General features: G+C 35.3%; 1 protein-coding gene across 5 annotated transcripts in view; it reads right to left on the reverse strand.

Annotated features, from left to right (window-relative positions):
* Positions 1 to 24748, reverse strand: part of LOC126822220 (signal-induced proliferation-associated 1-like protein 1) — a 107666-nt gene that overhangs the window by 38033 nt on the left and 44885 nt on the right. For 4 of the 5 annotated variants that reach the window (XM_056101294.1, XM_056101290.1, XM_056101293.1 and 1 more), the window contains 3 exons: positions 8963 to 10894; positions 3262 to 3413; positions 642 to 830 (listed from right to left, as the gene is read on the reverse strand). In XM_056101294.1, coding sequence (XP_055957269.1) covers positions 642 to 830; positions 3262 to 3413; positions 8963 to 10391 — 1770 coding nt within the window. In that variant the 5' untranslated portion in view covers positions 10392 to 10894. Of the gene's footprint in view, positions 1 to 641; positions 831 to 3261; positions 3414 to 8962; positions 10895 to 20246; positions 20368 to 24748 lie in introns of those variants that run through there. The other variant, XM_056101292.1, reaches the window with a different exon arrangement.

Consider the following 24748-nt stretch of genomic DNA (forward strand, 5'->3'; position numbering starts at 1 on the left):
GGTTGGACAGAAGACCCTACTCCTTGTCAGGTACAATCGGGGAATCAAAACTATGCTTGACTCAATGACAGACCTTATGATCCAACGTACATGTACATGCGCTAAACCCCCCCAAAACCCCCAATTTTTATATGTTTAGATGGTGGTGATCTGGTCCAATGCTACCCTGCCTTTGGATATGCCCCTGTTGGAAAATACAGTAATTCTATCCTTACAAATATATTTAGCATCTTATAAGCACGGACAGATTGACGAGTAGCATGCAATCTATGACAGGTTCCACAACTTTGTCTACATTTCTTAGATAGTGTTTTTTTAAAATCTTGCTTAATGTCTATTTCAACTCGATGCTTTTTTCAGAATCTGCCATTCTTCTCATATTGTTAGATGCAAAGTAATGAAGAATTGACAGGCAGTAAGTAAAATATGCCAGGTGTTTTGACTCTATGTGCATATCTAAGATGATTTCTTTTTTTTTTGATCTCTGCCTATTCTAGATCCATTCTTTTTCTTTCAGTTGTAAAAATCCTTCAACCTGAACCTATCACTCTCCTACCGACATGTGTTTGATCTTTACCACCTTACCTACCCTTCCTGTGTGAAGAGTTCAAATGTATCAAAGGAAATGAAGAGTTACTTACACCTTGTTCGTCAAGTTTCAGTAGTTGTTCAGATGTTTTGGCACCTGGTGTAGCTTGTCGTAAACAAGACAATTGAACTTCCGGTAAAACATATTCTAATACTTCTTTCATCGGAACACCACGAGAACTACTCAGTCTACTTGATGAGGGTACAGCATCCTCCAATACAGCACCACGTAACGTTGACAGCTAGAAAAAAAAATCAAATCAAAATCTTTTATTTTCATTTATCAATATTTCATTTCTCAAAATTTACAAGTAGTTGATTACACTGGGACCTCAGCATAAAGCAGATTTTATTACAAGACAGGGGACAACATGGGTCCAAACAACTATATTGCGATCAAAGCCCTTTCATGTTAGAAATAAGGGTCTTACTATCACAAGGGTAATAAACAGTTACAGATGTAAAATAGTATTCTCTCAATCTCTAAAGGATTATAACATGGCATTGTGCCGGAAAGTCAGTCACTCAGTGGACCCTGTAGCAGTGTTGTTCCGTGTTCAATCCCTGAATTGGCCGAGACAGTTCATCAGGATTTTCCAGCGTGGTTCCCATTTGTCTGTGGTGCAGGACAGTCACATATTGTCATTCAGATGGGACGAAAAACCGAGGTCCCATGTACATATTAATGCACACGAAAAAGATCCCTTGGCAGTTGGAATTCAATATAAGAGTAGGCCGTAATGCTGCTGTCCGGGCAAAATTTCCCTCATAGCATACTGTATGGCGTATGCCCGTCTTCATTAGCCCAGTTGGAGCAGAACAGTAGGACATTAAACCCCATTTGATCTCACTTCATTTTATCTGAAGTAAATTATCTGAAGTATGCATTCACATACATTGTATACTGTGTAGATTTGTGACGAAAGATAACCCAGATAAAGATCCCATTATAGCGCTAACAAAATCAGTAGACCCAAATTACAGGTTTATATAGAAAAGATCATGTATATAAGAAAGGTCTTGTTGCGAAATACAAGTCCCTCCCTCTCTGTTATTTTACATATAGTGGCAGTGCTATGTGAAGCATTAGCTGCATTACACAGCTCATATCAGCTGTTTGGTATTAAATAATATCCACCTCCTATTGTTTACTTTTGGGAATTTCCCCTACTGAAATGTACTTATAATACTGTTCTGTATTTACTGTTTTAACTTGCCACTGCTTGGAAACACGTTTAAATTTTAATCAAGTTAACTTGAAGGAGATATTATTCAAGACTGAACATAGGGCACCTGTCCGAGACATTCTCAAACACAAATTAACATATGTTGTGTAATCATTTTTGTCTGACAAAATCTGTGATGGGTGCCTTATGTACATGTATATAATTTGTATTTGACATTGTCTGTGACAGGTACCTTTACTGACCAGGCTTGGTTTTAATGATAAATGAACGTAATGCTTATTAGCTTTATGTATCAAATTGGTATTATAATAATAATCTGATTAATCTATTACTTGTAGTAATATTGTTATTTCACTGTAACTTGTGTATATAAAGAGTCTTATCATAATAACAATATCTGTTATCAAATCTATGCAGTAATATTGTTATAATAATGTTGTTAGTCTACTCTAAGTAATATTGTTACTTGTATATAACTTTGTATATATTGTTAATAATATTGTTACTTCAATATAACTTGTATTAATAAACATAGTTTTATTATATTATAATATTGTTATTCTTGGTATTACAGTAATATTATTAGTTGTTTATAACTTGTATTAGTAGTTGTATTATAATAATATTGTTACTTTTAGTATTACTTTCAGTAATATTGTTAGTTACTTGAGAATATAACTTTATATAAATACAGATGGTAGTAGAAGTACCATACATTGATACATTGTACTATTGATTGTAATAACTATCAGATGTCAAGAGGTCATCGTCTAGTGTGTAAATTCTATTATCCACTAGACTTGTTGACTCTTACATCCACCATGTGCTTATTATACTATATACCATACTGGACCTAATAAACGTCCAGATCAAATAAATTGCTAGGTACAGATTCTATAAATCCCTTAGAGATTCTATAATTCCCTATCTTTCTGGCCTAAAGGCAAGCAGCCAAAACAGTACATTGTACTTACTAGTTGATCAACTACACTGTACTAGCGTACAGAAATTGTTTGAATGATGATAATTTTCATTTGTTAAGTAAGTTTTGTGACCTAAGACAAATGGAAAATGCTGTTTGAGGTCTGATAGTCATTCATTAAGAACATGTACCTATATTAGCTGAGTAGCCAGTATAAAATGACTTCGTATTTTGGAAAGTTGTTCTTGGTCATTTGTTAAATTTGCAAAAATGACTCTTGGAGAGATTTTTTCTGCTAATTCAATAACTAAATTAGTTAATATCCCCAAGTACACCATAAATGAAGATCTCTTTTAAGATTTGAGCTCTGTTAATTAAAAACATATACCTGTGTGCTCGGGTTTGTCTGGGCTGCTGCCAATTCAAACTTTTCTTCCTCTCCGAGCATTCTGTCCCCAGAAATGGACACTTTTAAGACCCTTGGTTGGCCATTAAGAACTTCAGGACAAGAGTATGAGCGATTATTACATTGAATATGGTACGGGGAATAATAATAACACTTACCTCACTGGTCCGACATATAATTCTATAATGATACAGCCCATAATCAGCTTTCCCTAGATTATTTCCTCTTTCATCTGCGTCTAATTTCTCTCGTCTTATAGTAACAGCTACTGGACCCAAATTATCATCACAACCAAAAAAATTCTGATGATCTGGAAAAAAAACAATATAATTTTTATATATTCTATACACAATGTTTTTTTTTAAAATCTTTATTTTTTTTTTAAATAATTATAATTAAATAATAAAAAAAGAATCAGGACTTTCATTATTTCTTTTAAATTTGAATCCTAGAATAATCATTTAATAATGAAATGAAATGAAATAACATCCTACTGTTCTACTCCAAACTGGGCTAATGAAGATGGGCATACTCCATACAGTGTGCTATGAGGGAAATTTGGCCCGGACAGTGGTACTACAGCCTACTCTTTTATCGAATTCCAACTGTCAAGGGATCTTTTACGAGCACGCTAATGTGTACACGGGACCTCAGTTTTCCGTCCCATCCCAAAAACTAGACAGCTGTACTTGTCAGCCCTCCGTCCTGCATCACTGACAAGGGGGAACCACGGCGGAAAATCTGGCCAATGCAGGGATCGAACACCAGACCTCCAGACTAGCGAGCCAGCATCTTGCCCACTTAAACACCGTGCCCCCCCCCATTTAATAATACAAATGCAAATAAGAAGTGGTATCAGCAACCCTGCCTATTCTTCAGTCTATGGAAATACCAGATCTTGTGACAATGTATTAATTTGATTGGAGAGCAGAAACCAAATCTACATAATGACTGAAATCCAAAACTTTTCACTTGTTTACGTGACCTGCACATTCAACCCAGTGAAAAAGAGACTAATTTTCTATAGCAATGGAAGTTCGCCTGTCAGAATTACAAAATCAACAAACAGCATAATTTTGAGCAGATCTAGAGGGCAAATCCCACCACAGTGTAAAAGAGATCCAGTTATTACAATGGTGATGTATGACAGAGTGAGAACTTGAATAATGGAATCAAAATATAACGAAATAGTATTAATAAAGTATGTAAGGACTGTGTACACTGTACAGTATAGCCCTGCCTGATGCACAATACCTGTCAGCACTTATTCATGTATAATAGTTCACATGAAGTTGAACAAGCCAACAGTGAGGCTGATGTCCCCCGCCGAAATAGGAAAATAATTAGAGAGTTATTGTGTTCCAAAGTCTCAGCAAATCAAATTGCTTATTGCTCTGCTTAATCTGAGCAGAAAATGCTCATTATCGATCTTAGTCAAGGTATTACTGTAATGAAACTATACACCAAGTTTCATCACTCTCACTTAATTAGAACTAAAGTTATAGTGTCCCAAAGCATCAACCAATCAAATTGTTTATCTCTGCTTACCCTAAGCGGAACGGACAGACAAACAGACAGACGGACGAACCCATTTTAATAGTTCCCTGCTTTCTTCGAAAGGCGGGGGACAATAAGCATGAACATTTACTCAATTCGAAGATCAACCAATCAAATTGTTTATCTCTGCTTACCATAAGCGGAACGGACAGACAGACAAACAGACAGACGGACGAACCCATTTTAATAGTTCCCTGCTTTCTTCGAAAGGCGGGGGACAATCAAAGTAGGAGAGTTATTGTTTTCCAAAGTCTCGACCAATCAAATTGCGTATCGCTCTGCTTACCCTGAGCAGAAAATGCTCATTATCAAACTTAGTCAAGGTATTACTGTAATGAAACTATACACCAAGTTTCATCAATCTCACTTAATTAGAACTAAAGTTATCGTGTCCCAAAGCATCAACCAATCAAATTGCTTATCTCTGCTTACCCTAAGCTGAAAATGCTCATCTTCGAACTCCATCAAGGCATTGACCTAATCAACACATACACCAAGTTTGAACATTCTAGCTCAATTAGGAAGAGAGTTATCGTGCCCCAAAGTATCAACCAATCAAATTGCTTATCTCTGCTTACCCTAAGCGGAAAATGCTCATCTTCGAACTCCATCAAGGCATTGACCTAATAAACACATACACCAAGTTTGAACATTCTAGCTCAATTAAAAGTTATCGTGTCCCAAAGCATCAACCAATCAAATTGCTTATCTCTGCTTACCCTAAGCGGAAAATGCTCATCTTCGAACTCCATCAAGGCATTGACCTAATCAACACATACACCAAGTTTGAACATTCTAGCCCAATTAGGAAGAGAGTTATCGTGTCCCAAAGCATCAACCAATCAAATTGCTTATCTCTGCTTACCCTAAGCGGAAAATGCTCATCTTCGAACTCCATCAAGGCATTGACCTAATAAACACATACACCAAGTTTGAACATTCTAGCTCAATTAGGAAGAGAGTTATTGTGTCCCAAAAAGTGTGACGGACAGACAGACGGACAGACAGACGGACAGACAGACAGACAGACAGACAGACAGACAGACAGACAGACAGACAGACAGACAGACAGACAGACAGACAGACAGACAGACAGACAGACAGACAGACAGACAGACAGACAGACAGACGGACGAACCCATTTTAATAGTCCCCTGCTTTCTTCGAAAGGCGGGGGACAATAAAATTAATCGTTAAGTGGTTATATTTTAGTCCTTTAAAGATACATTATGGAAGAGCAGATAAGAAGCTAACAGTTTTGACGATAATAGTGTAGAAACTAGATAATCTAAAGGGAATAAGCTGAAAATTTTAGTCAAATTGCTCCACTCTGAACCAAGATATTAGCGACTAATTTTTCAGCCTAGCCTCGGTCATCATTACTAAAGACGGTATGATAAAAAACATAGTCTCCATTATCCATCTTTTTATTTAATCATCAATGAGCGTTGAGCAGCAGATCGGATTCAAATCCAGTGACAATCCGACACATAAGATGCCATTGAGAGTTGATTAAGTTTTTTTCATTATAATAAATGTCTAATTAATACTATTAATAGTTTATATAATATTTCAGGCCTAAAGAAAGACCTCCAATAGGCAGATTTAGCTCTTGCATAATGTATGTTTAAGCTTGTTTGTTTCCATTAATCTCTTGCAGAAAAAAATGCATTGCCTATTAATTTAATAAGTTTGTTGCCGAGTTTAGCATTTCTTTTTTTAGAATAATTATGTTAATAGTCCCTTCATACTTCATACATGATGGTATTAATCAAAATTGACATTAATTAACTAGGTTTATCAATTTCTAATCCAAATTTAGATTAGAATTTTTAGCAATTAAATTTAACAAAGAATGTATCTGTTTGTTAGATAGTATATATGTGCACACATGTTAAAACCTGATACAGAGTATCAATTTCATTTACTTCTTTTGTACAGATGTTAACTTTTTAATTAAATTTAAAGATACATGTATGTAAGATTTAGATAAAGAGCTGATCGTTTTTGCAATTAGTAGTTTAGAAATAAATCATGAAAACTGATTATATTGAAAGAGAGAAATGGGTTTAACAACCACTCGACACAAACTAGGTCATTTTGGGACTAACATATGGTTTAATTTTTATTTCAATAATTTGCTTGCGCGTAGGGGTCTTTAGCAGTGGGAGGAAACCGGAGGACCCGGAGAAAACCCACGAGGTTAATTAAATTGAAAATTTTAGTCAAATTTGACTAAGTTTATATTCTGTGTGTTTGATGTTTTGACAAGAATAGCCGATTATCAAGTACCATTGCCATGATAATAAACATAGTCTCAATTGTCAGTCCGTTGATAAAGTGACATACATTTTAACATTAACAAATTATATGGCATGGATGATTTAATTCATTCAATATCTCAGCCATCTGTTGGTCTATAGAGTTGATTATGGGCTTGTCATGTGATGCAAGAAAGTAGACCTGCAATAAGCAGATTCAGCTCTATGCCTCTTTAACTTTTTAATTAAATTTATCTGAATCATGTTATCTACACTAATGGGAGGCCAAAGAAAGATTCTCTATTTGAGCTAACAAAATTCTATTTTGGTCCATGTACCAGTATCCTGTTATATTCAAATTCATCTCACATATGTACATATTGTGCATTGTGAACATGTATGTATAATTTACCAAGGTATTAGGTTTATGTGAATTGCGCATTTACTTTATGTAGGTATTAAAGATGCATTATATAAGAGGTGGCCGGTCTTGCTCAATCTGGTTAAAACACAGATGCTATTTCGTTTCGTTTTTATAGTAACATTTCGTTTTACTTGTCTTTACTACACTTGGATCTGGAAGAGTTGTTATTTAACTAGTGTTCTGAATGGTGTCAGGGATACGCCAATGAAACGGTCTGTCACGGCGAGCTTTAGGCGTGTTTTGCACGGAACTGTGGGTAATCCACTAGTAACATCAATGCTGATTGGTTAATCAAATGTCTGACATAGGCTCATAAGTCGGTCTTTTGACCCCTGACGTGACCTATCGCTACAACTTGTCAGATCTTCATGTAGTGTAGGCCATCGAAAGTATAAAAAAATCAAAAAACGAAATATAGATCTGTATTGTAATCAGATTGGGTCTTGCTATAATAGTTCCAAAATGGATATATTAATATCTTGAAAATTTCATTCAAATTAGTTAATTCTGAGCGATATTATCACTGTTTGAAGTTTTGACTTAGATTGTTTATTATCGCAGCAACATCACTTGTTAATTGAGACTCAGCTGCGCTTCACAATTTTAAATTAAATCATAAAATAGCGATCATATCAGAGAGAGCTGATCATAGGCTTGTCATGTGAATAAATGTCTAAATAATAATTTATATTTTATATCATTTGAAGCCAAAATAAAACCCTGCAATATTAGCTGATTTCATTGAAATTATATTTAATATTTCTGGAGGAAAAACTGAAATTTTATTAATTGTAACTGACAACAGATAACGAATACGGAAGAATCAGTTCAAACAGCCCTTTGAAGTTTGAATAACTAAATATTATTTTGAGTACCCAAGGATTCAAAGATTTGAAAGTAAACTTCATAAGTTTCTAGCAACTATTGGGAGGTACTGGTAGATACATAGAGAACCAAAAAGGATTAGATTTGAAAGCAAACTTCATAAGTTTCTAGCAACTGTTGGGAGGTACCGGTAGATACATAGAAAACAGTTGGATATAAGTGTTTCACCTGGTAACAAGTACATCCTAAACTTATTTGTAATTAACACTTCACAAATAACGTTTTACTGCTACTTATAAATTTAAGATGTGCCAAATATCCTAACTGATCTATTTGCCACTACTGATATTTTGCTATCTTGTTTTATTTCCAATCTTAACATGTACTGGTACGTTTAAAGTTATGTACACACAATCCTTCCACAAGGTGGATGATAGTAAATTGTACCAGAAGGACATTTGATTTCAATATCCATATGAACAAGCCTGGATACACAGCTGGGGATCACGGTGGCTAAGTGGGTAAGATGCTGGAGGTCGATTAGCCCAGAAAGTCCATCCAGAATTTCCGGCATGATTCTCCCTTGTCAGTGATGCAGGACGGAGGGCCTGACAAGGACAGCTGTCTAGTCGTTCGGATGGGACGAAAAACTGAGGTTCCGTGTAGCTATTTTATATAGCTTCAGCACTAACTTGCCCCAAAAAAGAAGATCTAAGATGGCAACTACTGGTATGAGAAAATTGGCATTTCAGGAGTTTTAAAGAATAATGTAGAAATCTTAGTGTAACTTACCATATCCATAGAAATAATGCCTATAATAACTACATCCATGATCAACATATTCAATCACATGACCTCTGTGTGTCACAAGGGGAGGTAATATTTGTCCTGCCGGTGAAGGTGAAGAGTCTAATATAGATACACCACAACACGTAGGATGACGATTTAAATCTGCTGCACTACTTTGTTGATTTGAATAATTGCCGTATGAACGTTTATGAGCCGGACAGCGAGTAAAACTTATCACACGTTCTTCCTCGCCACCGATTTCGTTACGGAAAAAGGGACAACTAAGCACCATACAGTTACTTTTTTTATCACCATCATCCGTGCCAGCGATTAAATCAGGATCCTCTTTATCCCCAACTATACTGTTCCTATTCACAGAAGCAGCCGACGCTCCAGTAGAAATATTTTTAACAATCCCAGAATAATTCCGCGTTTTAATCACCTCTGCCAAATTCACACCGATACTTTGACAATCAAAATGCACAAAACACTTCTTACGATTCCTTTCCTCGGAACGATTGTCTTCAGGACTTTTTTCCTCCGGTTTTGAGTTCACATCTGAGTCTTGTTTATTTCCGCGTAATTTCTTCAAAATTCCTGCACTAGCTTCACCCGTTATAGATTTAGCACGTAGTTTTCTGTCTTTATGCTTTGACTTTGTCTTAGATTTTGGACTATCATTATTAAATTCATTTTCCTTATCATAAGGTGCCGAGCCATTTGTTAAAGTCATGCTCCGACCACTTCGAGTTATGTTTCCTTGAAGCAGTTCTTGTAATTTCGGAGGAGCAGGACTTCGTTGATCAGGATTCTCATTTTCATAATTCTTCAACATAGAGAAGAAATCTCCGCTTGAGTTACCTAGCAGATCTAATGACGATGTACTACCGTATTCTCTCCGTGCTGATATATTCGTAGGCGATGGCAAGTCTTGATCAATGTGATCCATGCTATCCATCTCAATACTGTTGCTACGATACAAATTTCTGATCGTTCGATTAGTCCGTGCCATTTTCACTTGTTCCGTGACTGAAGGTGGTGCTTTCATTGCACTTCTCGTTTCCATGGCCTGATTTGGCACTCGTGGTCGATTGGCATGTTGGGATGGAAACATCCTCATGCGACTCCGACCGGTCCCGATCCTTTCATTCATAGAACTACGCATGTCTATGACACCTGCTTTCATTTTAGCACGATAAAAACTATTAGAAGAAACAGGAGCTAGACCAGAATGCAATGCATCTTCTGTCGATCCGTAACTAGTCTTATCATAAATACGATTGCCATTAGAATTGTACATATCTGGAGAATTGTTCGTGGAGGAAGATTTCGGCTGAACCTGACTGTGATAATATTCGGCTGCCTGTTCGGCACGTTGTCGGATAATATCCAAGTCGGAATGTTTCTTCACAACCTGTCCATCTGAAGCCATTACCAGAATATTTAATATGATAAAATATAAAATTTCAGGATCAATTATTTAAAAACATGATCAATTTTTTAAAAAAAAACATGCAATATACATAAATAGAGTTATAATCCATTACTATATTTCATATCACAGAAAACTGAATTGAAGCCGGAAGTTAAATCACAATATTAATTAAATACACACACATCACTTTCCTTGCATAAAAAAATTCCAACACGTTAATTAAATCCAATTTTCATGGTGGTCCCCTTCAAACCGACACAATAACAGTTACATTTTGACCAGAGTAATAATTAAAGCAACTATTCCATCATCTTCAACGTAATAAAAGTAAAACCTATTCAATTAACGTATATATAGACAATTCTCGAGTTAAACGGCAGGACATCCTCTGATTTTTAAGTGATTTCTCCTTTATATTGCATCCTGAGTTACAGTCTGTTGATGAGTCATATGTATCTGGGAAGTGAAATGGTTGCCAAGAAATAGATCTGATTGGTAACCTGAAAAGATATAATATTTATAATGTTTATAATGATTACAGGCAGGTATTTACACTATACTATAAATGGCAGCCTAAACAAAGGGAGTAGAAATGAAATGAAAGGAAATGAAATGGGGTTTAACGTCCTACTGTTCTGCTCCGACTGGGCTAATGAAGACGGGGACAGGGAGTAGAAGAAATTGAATTTATAATAAAATACTATAAATGGCAGCATAAACAAACAAAGGGAGTAGAAGACATTTCTATTTCTTCTCGTTTGGGTGTAAGGTTTATAATCTATACAACTACAAGTCACAGTGTTGTATACAATTAGCGTCGCCTTCCTAACCTTTTCAGGTTTTCTCTGAAAGCGGAAGTGGTAGTCCATGTTGTTCCCAGGTCCAAGCTACATGTACCCCTATATACACCAAATTTCAGCCTCAGGACAGCCCTAATGTAGTCACCAACCCTGAACAGACAGACAGACCGACCGACAGACCGACAGACAGACCGACAGTCATAAATATTAGTATAGATTAGAGTAGAAGGATTATGTAAGAGCTTCTTCACCCTTTATTCTACCTCCCTGTATTAGTACACAAGTTAAAAGTCTACTTTCTTCATTCCCTATGTCAGTACATAACAAGTTTAAGTCTACTCCCTGTGTCAGTACATAAGTTTAAGTTTACTCCCTTCACTCTACCTCCCTGTGTCAGTACATAAGTTTAAGTCTACTCCCTACCTCCCTGTGTCAGTGAAGTCTACTCCCTACCTTCCTGTGTCAGTACATAACAAGTTTAAGTCTACTCCCTTCATTCTACCTACTTGTATTAGTATATAACATGTATTAAGAGTCAACAACGGAACACTGAACTCTATTACAGGTTAATTTAACTGTCAGGGTTATCCAGACATAGTCTAATGAAGACAAATAGAGAATTTAACTACACCGATTTATACACAATTACACACCGACACAAACATTAAACAAATTAACCATTGGGAAGGGTTCATTGAATGTTTCAAATTTGTTGTGGTTTTTTTTGGCCTATTTATGTTACAAACCCCAGCAGTTGATTGCCTTTTGCTTTTTTTGGACAATTTGCACAGCTTAATCCACGTTTAAATGTATTGAGACTGATTATTTAAAGATACATTATGTAAGATTTAGATAAAGAACTAGCCATTCTTGCTATAATAGTTCGAAAGTAGATGATGTAAAATGAATAATTTCTAAATTTCATTCAAATTTCTCTATTGCAAGCGAAGATATTAGCCTTTGAAGGTTTGACAGACGTGTGCAATAATTTCAACCATCGTACTGGTTGATCGATGCTAAGTCTCGGTCCTCCATATTTGATTAAATCAAAGTATCGCTGAACCATTCTAATCTATTTAATATCGGAGAAATCTGATGCCATCGAGAGTTGATTAAGGAAGGCCTGGATCAGTTAATTAATGTCTAATTAATACTTTAGAAAACATTTCAGGCCTAAAGAAAGACCTGCAATAGGCAGATTTAGCTCTTGCATAATGCATGTTTAACATTTAGTTAAAAAAAAGAGAGAGAGAGAGAGAAATGGGGTTTAATGTCCACTCAACACAACCTAGGTCATTTCGGGACTAATACATGGTTCAATTTTATTTCAATAATTCTCTTGCGCGTAGGGGTCTTTAGCAGTGGAAGGAAACCGGAGGACAGGGAGAAAACTGACGAAATTGGACAGGCGACCCTACTCCTTGTCACGTACAACCAGGGAATCGAAACCCCCTCCAGTTGACTCAATGACAGACCTTATGATTAGCGCGCACATACTAACCATTTGGCCATCCAACCACCCTTTAATTAAGAAACATAACCAAAATATCAACAGTAGGTAACCACACAATTTGGATTCCATTGGAATTATTGCTTGGCGTTCAAATTTTCATCTTTTAACGTCTATTGAGTTCAAATTGATTACTTTAATACTTTAATCAGCGAATTTATCGACATCGATTTGAACATGTGATCACGTTTTTTCAACTATGTCCAGCCACAATATTCAACAAACTTGCCAAAAGGCTTTGAAATCGACTATACTGTCACATGACATCTCCATGAATAAGGCTTTTTAATATGTAATCTTTAATATCAGGAGACAAAATCTTCTTGCAAATGTTAAGAAAAATTCCTTGTTCCATGCAGTAACACCTGTCAAGCAATGCTTCAAGGCAATTCCTTGTTCCATGCAGTAACACCTGTCAAGCAATGCTTCAAGGCAATATGGAATCTTTTAAAATTTAAAATGATAATAAAGTGTACAATTCCAGAAAAAACACAAGCACACTATAAGAATTTCAGACTGCTGTTACCCATAAAATCAATATTAACTTAAGTTTCTTCATACTTCTTTTTTACTCCACTATCAAACAATGGTTACATTATACAGAAAATTATCTTTTAAAAAAAGAAACCAACATTTTCAAGTAATTATATTCTGCCTATAAGTATCGTTTTTCATATCTACTGTTTTTCTCACGGACGGAATAATAAAATGCACATGTAAAACAAAATGTCTGAATACCATTTCAGAAATTAAATCATCTTTATTGACATTTAGTTATTCATTAATTCAATAATCTGTGAAATGCTAGAAGTAATGGCCCCTTGTTAATACATATATAATGTAGGAGTGACTGCCAGTTATCATTCATACATAAATTTACCTATTTTTCTGAGTTTTTATCCTTTTTCAATGTAAAAGGGAAATGAAATGAAATGAAATGGGGTTTAACGTCCTACTGTTCTGCTCCTAACCTGGGCAAATGAAGACGGGCATACGCCATACAGTGTGCTATGAGGGAAATTTTGCCCGGACAGCGGCACTACGGCCTACTCTTATATCGAATTCCAACTGCCAAGGGATCTTTTACGTGCACGCCAATGTGTACACGGGACCTCGGTTTTTCGTCCCATCCGAACGACTAGACAGCTTTCCTTGTCAGCCCCTCCGTCCTGCATCACTGACAAGGGGAAACCACGTCGGAAAATCTGGATGAACTTTCTCGGCCAATGCAGGGATCGAACACCCGACCTCCAGGCTAGCGAGCCAGCGTCCTACCCACTTACAATGTAAAAGGGAATAAAATGAGTTTTAACTTTAACATCTTATCTTATTCCCGAATCCTTTATTCCTTCAGGACAGGATTAAGTTGAGTTTTAGGGACACCAGCCCAGGGGCTCTCCACCATCTAGAGGGCCTCCTGAGAGAGAGGGAGAGAGAGACACACACACACACACACAAACTAAGTCATTTTGAGACTAACACATGGTTCAATTTTATTTTAATAATTCGCTTGAGCGTAGGGGTCTTTAGCAGTGGGAGGAAACAGGAAGACCCGGAGAAAACCCACAAGGTTACACAGGCGACCCTTCTCCTTGTCATGTACAACCAGGGAATCGAAATCATGCCATTTGACAGACCTTATGATACAGCGCGCATGTGCTAACCATTGGGCCAACCAAACCCCTGCCTCCTGAGAAATTATGGCCCATTATTTGTCAGGATCATTATTTCAAGACCTCAAAAAAAATTAAACAGCTATAAATATTCAAGGTCTAGTTACCAATTATATTAAATATTAACCCAAATCTGACAATTATTATCTCTTCTTTGTAAATCTTTTTTATCCGTTTATTGGGTAAACAGAATATTCAACGAACCCAAATAATGCATGACCTTTCAATAATTTTTACCCTTGTTTCAAATACCAAATCTTCATATTGCTATATTTAAATTTCATTTGTCTATTTAGCGGACAGAAATAGTAATCGTACCTTCTGTCGAAAATGTTAGAGGGCGGATAGCAGAAGGTCGAAAACTTGGCATCTAAATAAACCTTGACATCAAAGACTATAGGAAACGACAACCAGGTATTGTACCAGAAAGTACATATATTTGTTTATGATTTGCGATAACATGATTATTATCCGTGCCACGGTAATACCAGCTGGTATGAAACCTATAAAAGATATAGCGTCCATCTTCTCACGGTATTTCAATTACTTTTTGGCACAGGTATATCATACGCAGTGAGTAGCTCTAATAGGCTTAAACAGGTACGAGGTAGCCTATGATATATACACCATATGAATTATGTGATTGTACATATTACTGTGTAAGTAAGTGTATTGTGACTTATTCAAATATATATCAGTTTACTATATAACCCATACTGCCATTGTATCAGGGCCCTTATTCACGAAAACTTATACTAAGATACCATCGAAATTTTAAGAAATACTGCAATTCGATTGGCTGACCAATATGCAAATTGGATATATGCAAATTGATTTTACTGGTCAGCCAATCGTATTGCAGTATTTCTTAAAATTTCGATTGTATCTTAGTTTAAGTTTTTGTGAATAAGGGCCTAGGTCCTAGGGAGTTACCACATGTATTTAAAGTGATAATCATCTGACTCTGTTAAAACATTTTTTTTTTCTCAATCGATCAAGAAATAACCAGCGCTCCTTAAAGTAGCTAAGTCTCTAACTCACTATCATCCAAAATCTTCAACATTGAAAACACGATTTATTTGTCAAATTAAATCAACATTCATGTTGTGATCTTACCGGAAAAAGATGGGCTTCTGATATCCAATATTTAAGACAAAATAAACATTTTACCATTGGTACACGAATCGTGTACCATAATGCGCTTCAGCCCCAGTTGTATCAAGAGACTCGAGGGATGAGGCTAGACACATTGCACCAAATCAAACGGCGTATGTAGACTGGAATAACCAGACGCTAGAAATTTGCACTCGCTTGAGACTGCTGGCTTATTTCGCCGAACATAACTGATTTGAAATTGGAGTAAAAACGGAAACCATTGAATGTAAATCAGTTTATATACATTCACACTACAGTATTATATGCGTTGCGACCCACTTTTGTCAATTTCTAGGTCCCAAATGTTAGCGATTTAGCTCCTTTAAGTCAAGGTGGCAGACAATAGGGCCGTCAGGTTGCCAGTTAGTGATACCCTAACATTTTTGCCCAGTACTTGCCTCATTAGCGTTTTTCAGGGAATCTGGTACTTTTCTAGTAAGATTGTGAGTCTACTTTCCATTTATTCCAAATTTTCCATACTTTTATTGGAAATAACTACCCTATAAACACTTTCGTGAGAATGTATATTTAACTATTATTGGACTGATTATACAGTTCATAAGGGATTCAATATCATTGAAATGCTAAAAGTTATTGAGTAATATAATAGTGGGTAATGACCTGGCTAATTAGAGTAGGTTTATTTAACCCCAATTTATATATTTAATAGACCTTGTACCGATTAGAAAGACTAAAATAGTCTACCTACAGGTAAAATTACCTTAAGAATTGTTGAATGTTTAAGGCACTAATGAATTCCAACTCTCAAGGGTTCTTTTTATCCATGTTGATAAACAAGCCATAACAGATAAATCCAAGTATTCTAACAGTTATATTTATTAACTATGGACTGCAAGGTCACGAGGGAGGACAGGGGACGTTTCTATAGTCAAGGATTCATTTATCTGCACGTCAATGAGTACATAGGCGACTTCAATTTTTGTCCCACCCGAAAACCATCCAAATAAAATATAACATATGAATAAAGAGTAAGGTATAAGCTTATAAAAGAAATAGAGTAACTACAAAGATGGGATTAATCATCCCATAAAAAACCCTCTATGTATTTATCTATAGTTATATGCTTGACTAACTAACAAGCTTACATAGTAAACAGTCCCTAGTGAATAAATGTTATTCTTTCTTTTTATCAGTATAACATTTACATGTATTACAAATCTATTAATTTTTTTCTTCCCCAACTAAGACTGGCAGTATGTTAGGGATGTACCTAGAGCACCTTGACTGTTTTGGCAGGTTAAAATTCTTGTTATCTAGCATCCTCCCAGTCAGTGGTCACATCGAAAGTGAAAGCTAACTATTTAATTTCAATTTGTGAGGGCACGAAAATCTCTTAGTCAAAGAGACTTCATTACTACCTTATCATCATGTCCTCTGCAATGTAATGAAACTTATGATTTTGGGGGGTTTATTTGTAAAACAAGTGTGATAGTGATTGTACTATATGGAACAGGGCATGACTTCATCTTAGAATTGAGATGTCATAGCAAAAATCTGGAGGGCCTGACAAGGAACATTGTATAGTTGTTCGGATGGGACAAATAACTGAAGTCCCATTTACACATTGATGTGCATGTAAAAGAACCAACGACAGTTGGAATTCGAAATAAAAGTAGACCTTAGTACAGCTGTTCCCACAAAATTTCACTCATACCACACTGCATGGCGTATACCGGTCTTCATTAGCCCAGTTGTTGCAGAAAAGTAGGATGTTAACCCCATTTTATTTCATTTCAAGTTTTTGGTGGGCCAGACCGGCCACTCGAATAACCTAAGGGTGTGTATCATCAACAAGTCTCTTTTGTACTGGAGTGCCAGATAGCAGAGAGAATTTTATAACAACCGATATCTGGCTGAGCCTGGGATATAGCAATCTGATGATAACTACCTCAATTTATCAGTTGTGGTTTTTTATGATTGATACTAGGTTTACACTTTTTATCCTGTATAAGTGATGAAAAACTGGATATATTTCCAAAACAAACGAGACAATAAGGCTATCTATTTAACCACATTGTATTTTACACACACGCCCTCTTATCATCTGTATCAGGAATGTATACAGATAAATGACCACCCACCATGTCAAATACTTGGTTTATATTACTTATTTGTTATAATTTATAGTACCGGTACATTTAAGGAGAGAGAAATAGAGTTTAACTTCCACTTGACACAAACTAGGTCCTTTCAGGACTAAAATATAGTTCAATTTTATTTCATAATTCGCTCGCGCTTCGGGTCCTTAGCAGTGGGAGGAAACCGGGGTCCCCCGAGAGAAAACCCACAAGGTTGGACAGGCGACGGTAAGGCCGGGGCTATGGGCTAGTTTGTCAGAACTTTATAACACACATTACTTAATAAGTATAATTTATATTACATTCAAGGGGTTGGTTGGTCAGAATTTTAAAACACATATTAGTTACTTGCTACAATCTCTATTACAATTATGTAGCATGGATTACATTATTTGCTATAATCAATATTACATTTAAGGGGCCCGTTGGTCCGACTTATATTACACATTAATTACTTATTTGCTATAATCTATATCACATTTAAGGGGTCAATTGGTCCCAATTTTATTACACATTACTTATTTGCTATAATTTATATTACATTTAAGGGGCTTGTTGGTCGTAATTACATATTACTTATTTAAGGGGCTGGTTGATACATATTACTTATTTAGTATAATTTATATTACAATTTAGTAAGTTGGTTAGTTAATCTGAATTCACTATAATTCATACTACATTTATTTAAGGGGTTGTTTAGTCCACATGTCAGTTTCCTCCCACTGCTGAATAGCCCCCCACTGAAAGACATTCAATGAAAATAACTTCAATTAGTCCTCAAAATGACATAGTTTTGTATTGATGTTTAGTTCTAAAAGCTTTCCATTTCAACTGATTACCATACTGTCAAACAGTAAATTGCACATTATGTAAAGAGCAAAATCGTTACTCTATTAAATCATCATTTTCTAAAATACCACCATTTTAAGGTAATTTGGTTGTTCATTAGCCATAATGGTAAACAATAAATAGATAATGAAATAATTGCAAACAGTGAGAACTGTTGGTTGTGATGAACTTCGTGAATATGGATAGACGTGCTGTTTCAAATAGAAATCAAATTACTTGCGTTTCATACAGCATTACATCCTGGTGGGCCAATTTGTAGCAGATGGCAGATGTAATTTGGTGGGAGAAATGTGCCAAAGATTGGAACTAAGAAATTTAAATTTGTTAATATCAAGTATCCCCTGGGGAACTTTTTCACATCCTCAACCACTGATGAATAGAGTAAATCAGATAACTTGTGCTTCCACGTCAGTCCCTCATTGTGTTTGCATGATTGAAACCACAACAGACAACCCTTTACAATAGACCAATAACCATAGGTAGCTATGGGGCTAATTTTCGTCTGATTTCAATTCTCAACTGCCCAGTCTAATCTAATTATTTTTTTCCTAACTGACCATGACCAGTTCAGTTAAAGTTCTAATAATCCTCCAACCTCGTGGGGTTTCTCCGGGTCTTCCGGTTTCCTCCCACTGCTAAAGACCCCTACATGCAAGCGAATTATTGAAATAAAATTGAACCATGTGTTAGTCCCAAAATGACCTAGTTTGTGTCAAGTGGACGTTAAACCCCATTTCTCTCTCTTTTTCTAATAATCCACAATATGTGTAGTTTAGAATAAAGTTGTAAGAAACCTGTGATAACCTTCAATAACGCTGAGAATGATCATGAACCTCGAGAAAGGAATATTTAAACCTTGAACAAAATGTCTGTCAAGACAACCGATGTGTGTTCACAATTCATTATTTACACATGCCATTCAATGAGTATTCAAATACAAAATATTGAAAATATGTCAGCAAGTACACAGGTATAGCAGTTTCTTTACCGTCTATATATATCAGGTGTTAAGTGGTTTCAAATCCCCGGTATCTAAAGAATGTCATGGTGAATACGTGTTCTGTGGCATAACTAGAACTATACAAAGAAATAGATTCGGTCCTTTAATTCGATGTCTATTTGTGCACCTACCTCCGCAATTTTATTAATTCATGAAAATAGCAAAATGTTCTGTGGTATAGCCAGAATTATTACAAGAAAGTGGCTGAAGGTGCACCATTTTTTCAAACCTGCGAAGGGTATTTTCGTCATGGCTTCAAAAATAAGTTAAATTAACAATGTAAGTAAAGGACTTTATAAGAATTCATTTTTAAAGACAATTTTAAAGCTCTCAGCTACGCGTACTTGAACAGACTTGCCTAAACGTCAACACCTTTCTCACTCATGAGTCCAAAAGGAAAGAGTATTCCTTACTACATTTCAACATCAACAACAATTTACACTAATAATATCAATTTAAAAAACACTGATATTCCTTTATTGAACATTTTGAGAAATGTCAAATACCTTAGAGTATTATTCAAAATATATTACATAAACATGTACATACTTAAAGGAAAACGTGTTCCTTACCTGGTCACAACATCATAGATAATTTACATTAATAATATAAATTTTAAAAACATCAACATTCCTTCATTCTACATTTGGAGAAAGGTCAAATTCGTATGACTACATAATATTGTACACGAATATGAGCTATATTCTCAATAAACAGTATACATGTATTAAAACAACTCAGCCTAAAAGAAAAGTGTATTCCTTACCTCTGATAGCAACAATACTGATGACTAACAATAATATATTCATCACAAAACACCAATATTACATATTCGGTATTATTCAATAAATATGGTACACGCATGTACATGTATATCGAAACAGCTCAGCTGGTGTAGAAATACAATTCTATAACTAGAACGACAGTCACTTCACGAATCAATCCAATCAACTGACGGCTGAATCACAGAAACCTTTCATGAATACAGAATCTTATTGAATGGCGGTTGGAATCTTAAGTTAATTAAATGACAGATAAGTCTATCTCCGATCTAGTAATCCTTGAAACTGGTCAGTTTGGTCAACTTGATTATTTACAATATGTCACCTCTTTACAAGCAGGCGTGTTGGTCAATGGTCAATCAAGGAAGGACTGGACACCACTGAATAAATAGGTTATAAATAGCCCTTGAGGCTTTGACTAACCACTTCTCTTGTCAACATGTAGAAAGCGGTAGAAAACCAGTGATCAGTGCAGGTAGCTTTGTGTTTATAGATCCCACAGCATAATGTGATGTCCCGCTTCAAGTAATACTTAACAAAATTAGGGTCAAGTGGATTAAGGTGCTCACCGATTTTCACAAACAAATAATCTGCAAAGGGATACAGAGATTTAAGTTGAAGGAGACAAAGCCAGTAAAAACACTAGTTGTTTTAAATAGCGATCAAGATGAGACAATCAACATCGCTATATAAACCAGTAATCATAATATATATACAACCCAATCATGTCACGATAAAAGTTAAATACAGAATTTAATTTGATCCCCAATCAAAGGTACTTTTGCTAATAAAAAAACTTATTGCTCAAAAAATGTGTAATTGTTAAGTTACAACCATTTTAAAAAACTTTTTAAAAATTGATTTCCACTGCCATCTTCATGAAATAATAACACTACTATCTTTTTCAAAAATGCCAGTCCATTCTTTCGAAAAGTTTTTTTTATTATTTTTAGATATGCTGAATTACGGTACATAATATCAACAGTCTTCATAATAGCATAATAGCAATTTATCAGCCTTACATTAAGATGGTACTGGTACAGATATTTTGTAACTTCTGAGATATATGTGAATGACCTGCCATGTTGTACCTTTAAAAGAAGAAATTCTAAAGATTGTAATGGTAGCTATTTTTAAACATCGATTGAGACGACATATGACACAAGCAAAATATTGACAGTTCAAGTTAATAAGACATTCATATACAAGCCACTTTAAAAATATAACAATGTATACAATTTATAAATTAATAAAGTCAATTATATTAAGACTCACACACAAATTATATTATAGAATAGATGTTATATTCTTCTATTTATGTGCTGTTGAATTTAATATTACAGTATATTATATTTGTAATAGAGTTTGGGGGAGGGGGGGGGGCATCATATCAAATAGCCTGTTCAATTAAATCGGTTTAAAAGCCCTGGTGAACGTTAAACCAGTTTAACTTTGTCGTCTGAACCAGTTAATTAAACCCAGTTATCCACCTGTCTTCGAGAAGGCTTAAAAATGCCAGCTCTAGCCATCTTTGGGCACACACAGGAAGTGATCTTTCTGTCAAGATGACAAAATGTGGCTATGCTTACAGTAACTATTTGGCTTATATTATGTGTGAATGCAAAACAATCCTGTCTTAAAACCCCTGGCAATTTTAAACTAGTTTAAATATAAGTGCCCGAACAACTCTTAAACATACATTATGCAAAAGCTAAATCTGCCTATTTCAGGTCTTTCTTTAGGCCCGAAATGTTATCTAAATTATTAATTAGACATTAATTAACCTATCCAGGCCATAATCAACTCTAGATGGCAGCGCTAGCCTGCGATCTAGTGGATTGTAAGCCGATTTACAGCATAACTTTCCTTCTCGATTAAACGGTTAAATGGATAATTGAGACTATGCTGTTTATCGTACTGACTTTAGTAATGATGACCGAGGCTTATGGGAATTTCAGTCGCTTAGTTCTCGGTTCATAGTGGATCAATTTGAATGAAATTTTCACCAAATTGCCTTTACATTATCTAGTTTTTAACTATTATAGTGAGAACTGCCAACTCGTTACCGAATCTCCCATAATGTATCTTTAATTTAGATGCTTAACATAAAACCCATAAACCAGTTGATATGTTTTAAAACAAAACCTACTCAATAAGTCAACAATGACGCTGATGTCCCCGGCCTTAATAATCCCAAAACAAAAAGATAACACTCATACACATTTATCTTCTAATAAAGCATGAGCAATCAAATTACTTATCCCTCTGTTTAACCTCAGCAGGAAATGTTCATCTTCAACCTTAATTAAGGTATTGATGTAATGAAATTGTACACCAAGTTTCATCAAGCTCACTCAATTAGAACTACAAATATTGTGTTACATAGCATTGACATATCAAATTACTTTTCATCAACTCAGTCAAGAGATTCACCTAATGAACATCTACATAAAGTTTGAACATTTTATCTCATTAATAGCCAGAGTTTATTGTGTTGCAAAAAGTGTGATGGACAGATCGATGGGGGTAAATTAATAAAACATTGTAAAGAAAACATATTAGCTGTATCCTCACCAATGGACTAATCTAGTTCTTTCATCCAAACTTCTATCAGACAAAATTGCTGTCACCAAGACTTAAAACCCAGTGCAATAATCCCTCATAAATATTTCAAAACATGGGTATATCTTATACGTACATTGAAAACATTACACAAGTCTTGGTTAACCCACCCCCTCAACGAGAATAATTCAAGATGAAAAACTTATATCTAATGGTAAATGTAGAATAACCACACTACAAATTAGATATGGACAACATAGAATTAGATATATAATGAATGGAATAGAATAAGGTTTAAATTAGTCTCATCAACACAATACTTCAAACATTTTCAAATAAAACAGGTCTGAAATGTTTTCTAAAGTATCAATTAGACAGGCCTTAATCAACTCTCGATGGCATCAGATTTCTCCGATATTAAATAGATTAGAATGGTTCAGCAATACTTTGATTTAATCAAATATGGAGGACTGAGACTTAGCTTCGATCAACCAGTACGGTGGTTGAAATTATTGCACACGTCTGTCAAACCTTCAGAGGATAATAACTTCGCTTGCAATACAGTAATTTGAATGAAATTTTCAAATTATTCATTTTACATCACCTACTTTCAAACTATTATAGCAAGAATGGCTAGTTCTTTATCTAAATCTTACATAATGTATCTTTAATATAAAGTAATTTTTATTTCTATGGTTATTTGTGCAATGCAAGGGGTACAAAATTACCTGCACATCGACCTACTCATTTTGAATACCAACTGGCAAGGGTTCTTTTATAGGCACCCCAATCTCTACACACATGGACATTCATTTTGTCCTCACTTTCCTTGTCAACACAGCAAGTGCCCCACCCCCTTCCCCAATATTCCACACTACTGCAACCCTTGATATAATATGAAGAGTTTGTTCTGAAAGAGTAATGAACGTCAACCAACCAAACGTCCCTTTTTTAAAACCATTTCTACATTCTTTACACCCATCCCACATATCTTAAAGTATTATTTATTTGTAAAAGAACAAATATTTTACTGTTTTAAGTTCATGGACATGTAATTCCACCAATTATCTTTGGTATTTACAAAGTAACCTGTCCGTTCGTGAGCCAAAAGTGGCATGACGATTATAAGGTTTCCGAAAAAACGGAGACAAAAATTGAAACATAAAAAATAAGACCAAAAAATGTATACAAAATCATTTTCAAGGGTTAAAAAACATGTCGTTAATTCACAGCACATGTCACATAATTAAATTTACACAATACCTGCCACTGAATTCCTTTCAACAAATTCTATTTTCCTAGACAAACAATAGGTGCAACTCCATTGTTCTTCTTAACACTCAAAAACTATTTTTTCTCACTGGCCTCCGTTCAGAAGAATACACTACACATTTTTGCATACTGTAGTAATTTAGCTGAGAGGAATAGCAGACAGTACAACACTCAGTCATATCAGTATATTTCTACATCTATAGAAGCTTTTACAATAATGAAATATGTTCCATCTAAAACATGTTAGGGTTATTTATAGACATTACTATATCAGAAAAACATCTTCAATGGGAATACCCCTAGTCAATTTGAATATCCCTAGACACTACTAGACAGTATTTACATATTGAGGATAAAAAATGTCTTATATGGGAATATCCCTCGTTCATGGGGCATCTCTAGTCAATGGGGACATTGTAGTCAATGGGAAAATCACTAGTCAATGGGAATATCCGTAGCCAATAGGGACATCAAAGCAATTGGAATATCTTTAGTCAATAGGAACATCGCAGTCAATAGGAACATCACAGTCAATAGGGATATCCCTAGTCGATGGGAAAATCCCTAGTCAATGGGGAAAACTCTTAGTCATTGGGAATATCCCTAGTAAATGGGAATATTCCAAGTAAATGGGAATATCCCTAGTAAATAG

This window comes from Patella vulgata, chromosome 5 (assembly GCF_932274485.2).
Source record: "Patella vulgata chromosome 5, xgPatVulg1.2, whole genome shotgun sequence".
Taxonomy (NCBI): domain Eukaryota; kingdom Metazoa; phylum Mollusca; class Gastropoda; family Patellidae; genus Patella; species Patella vulgata.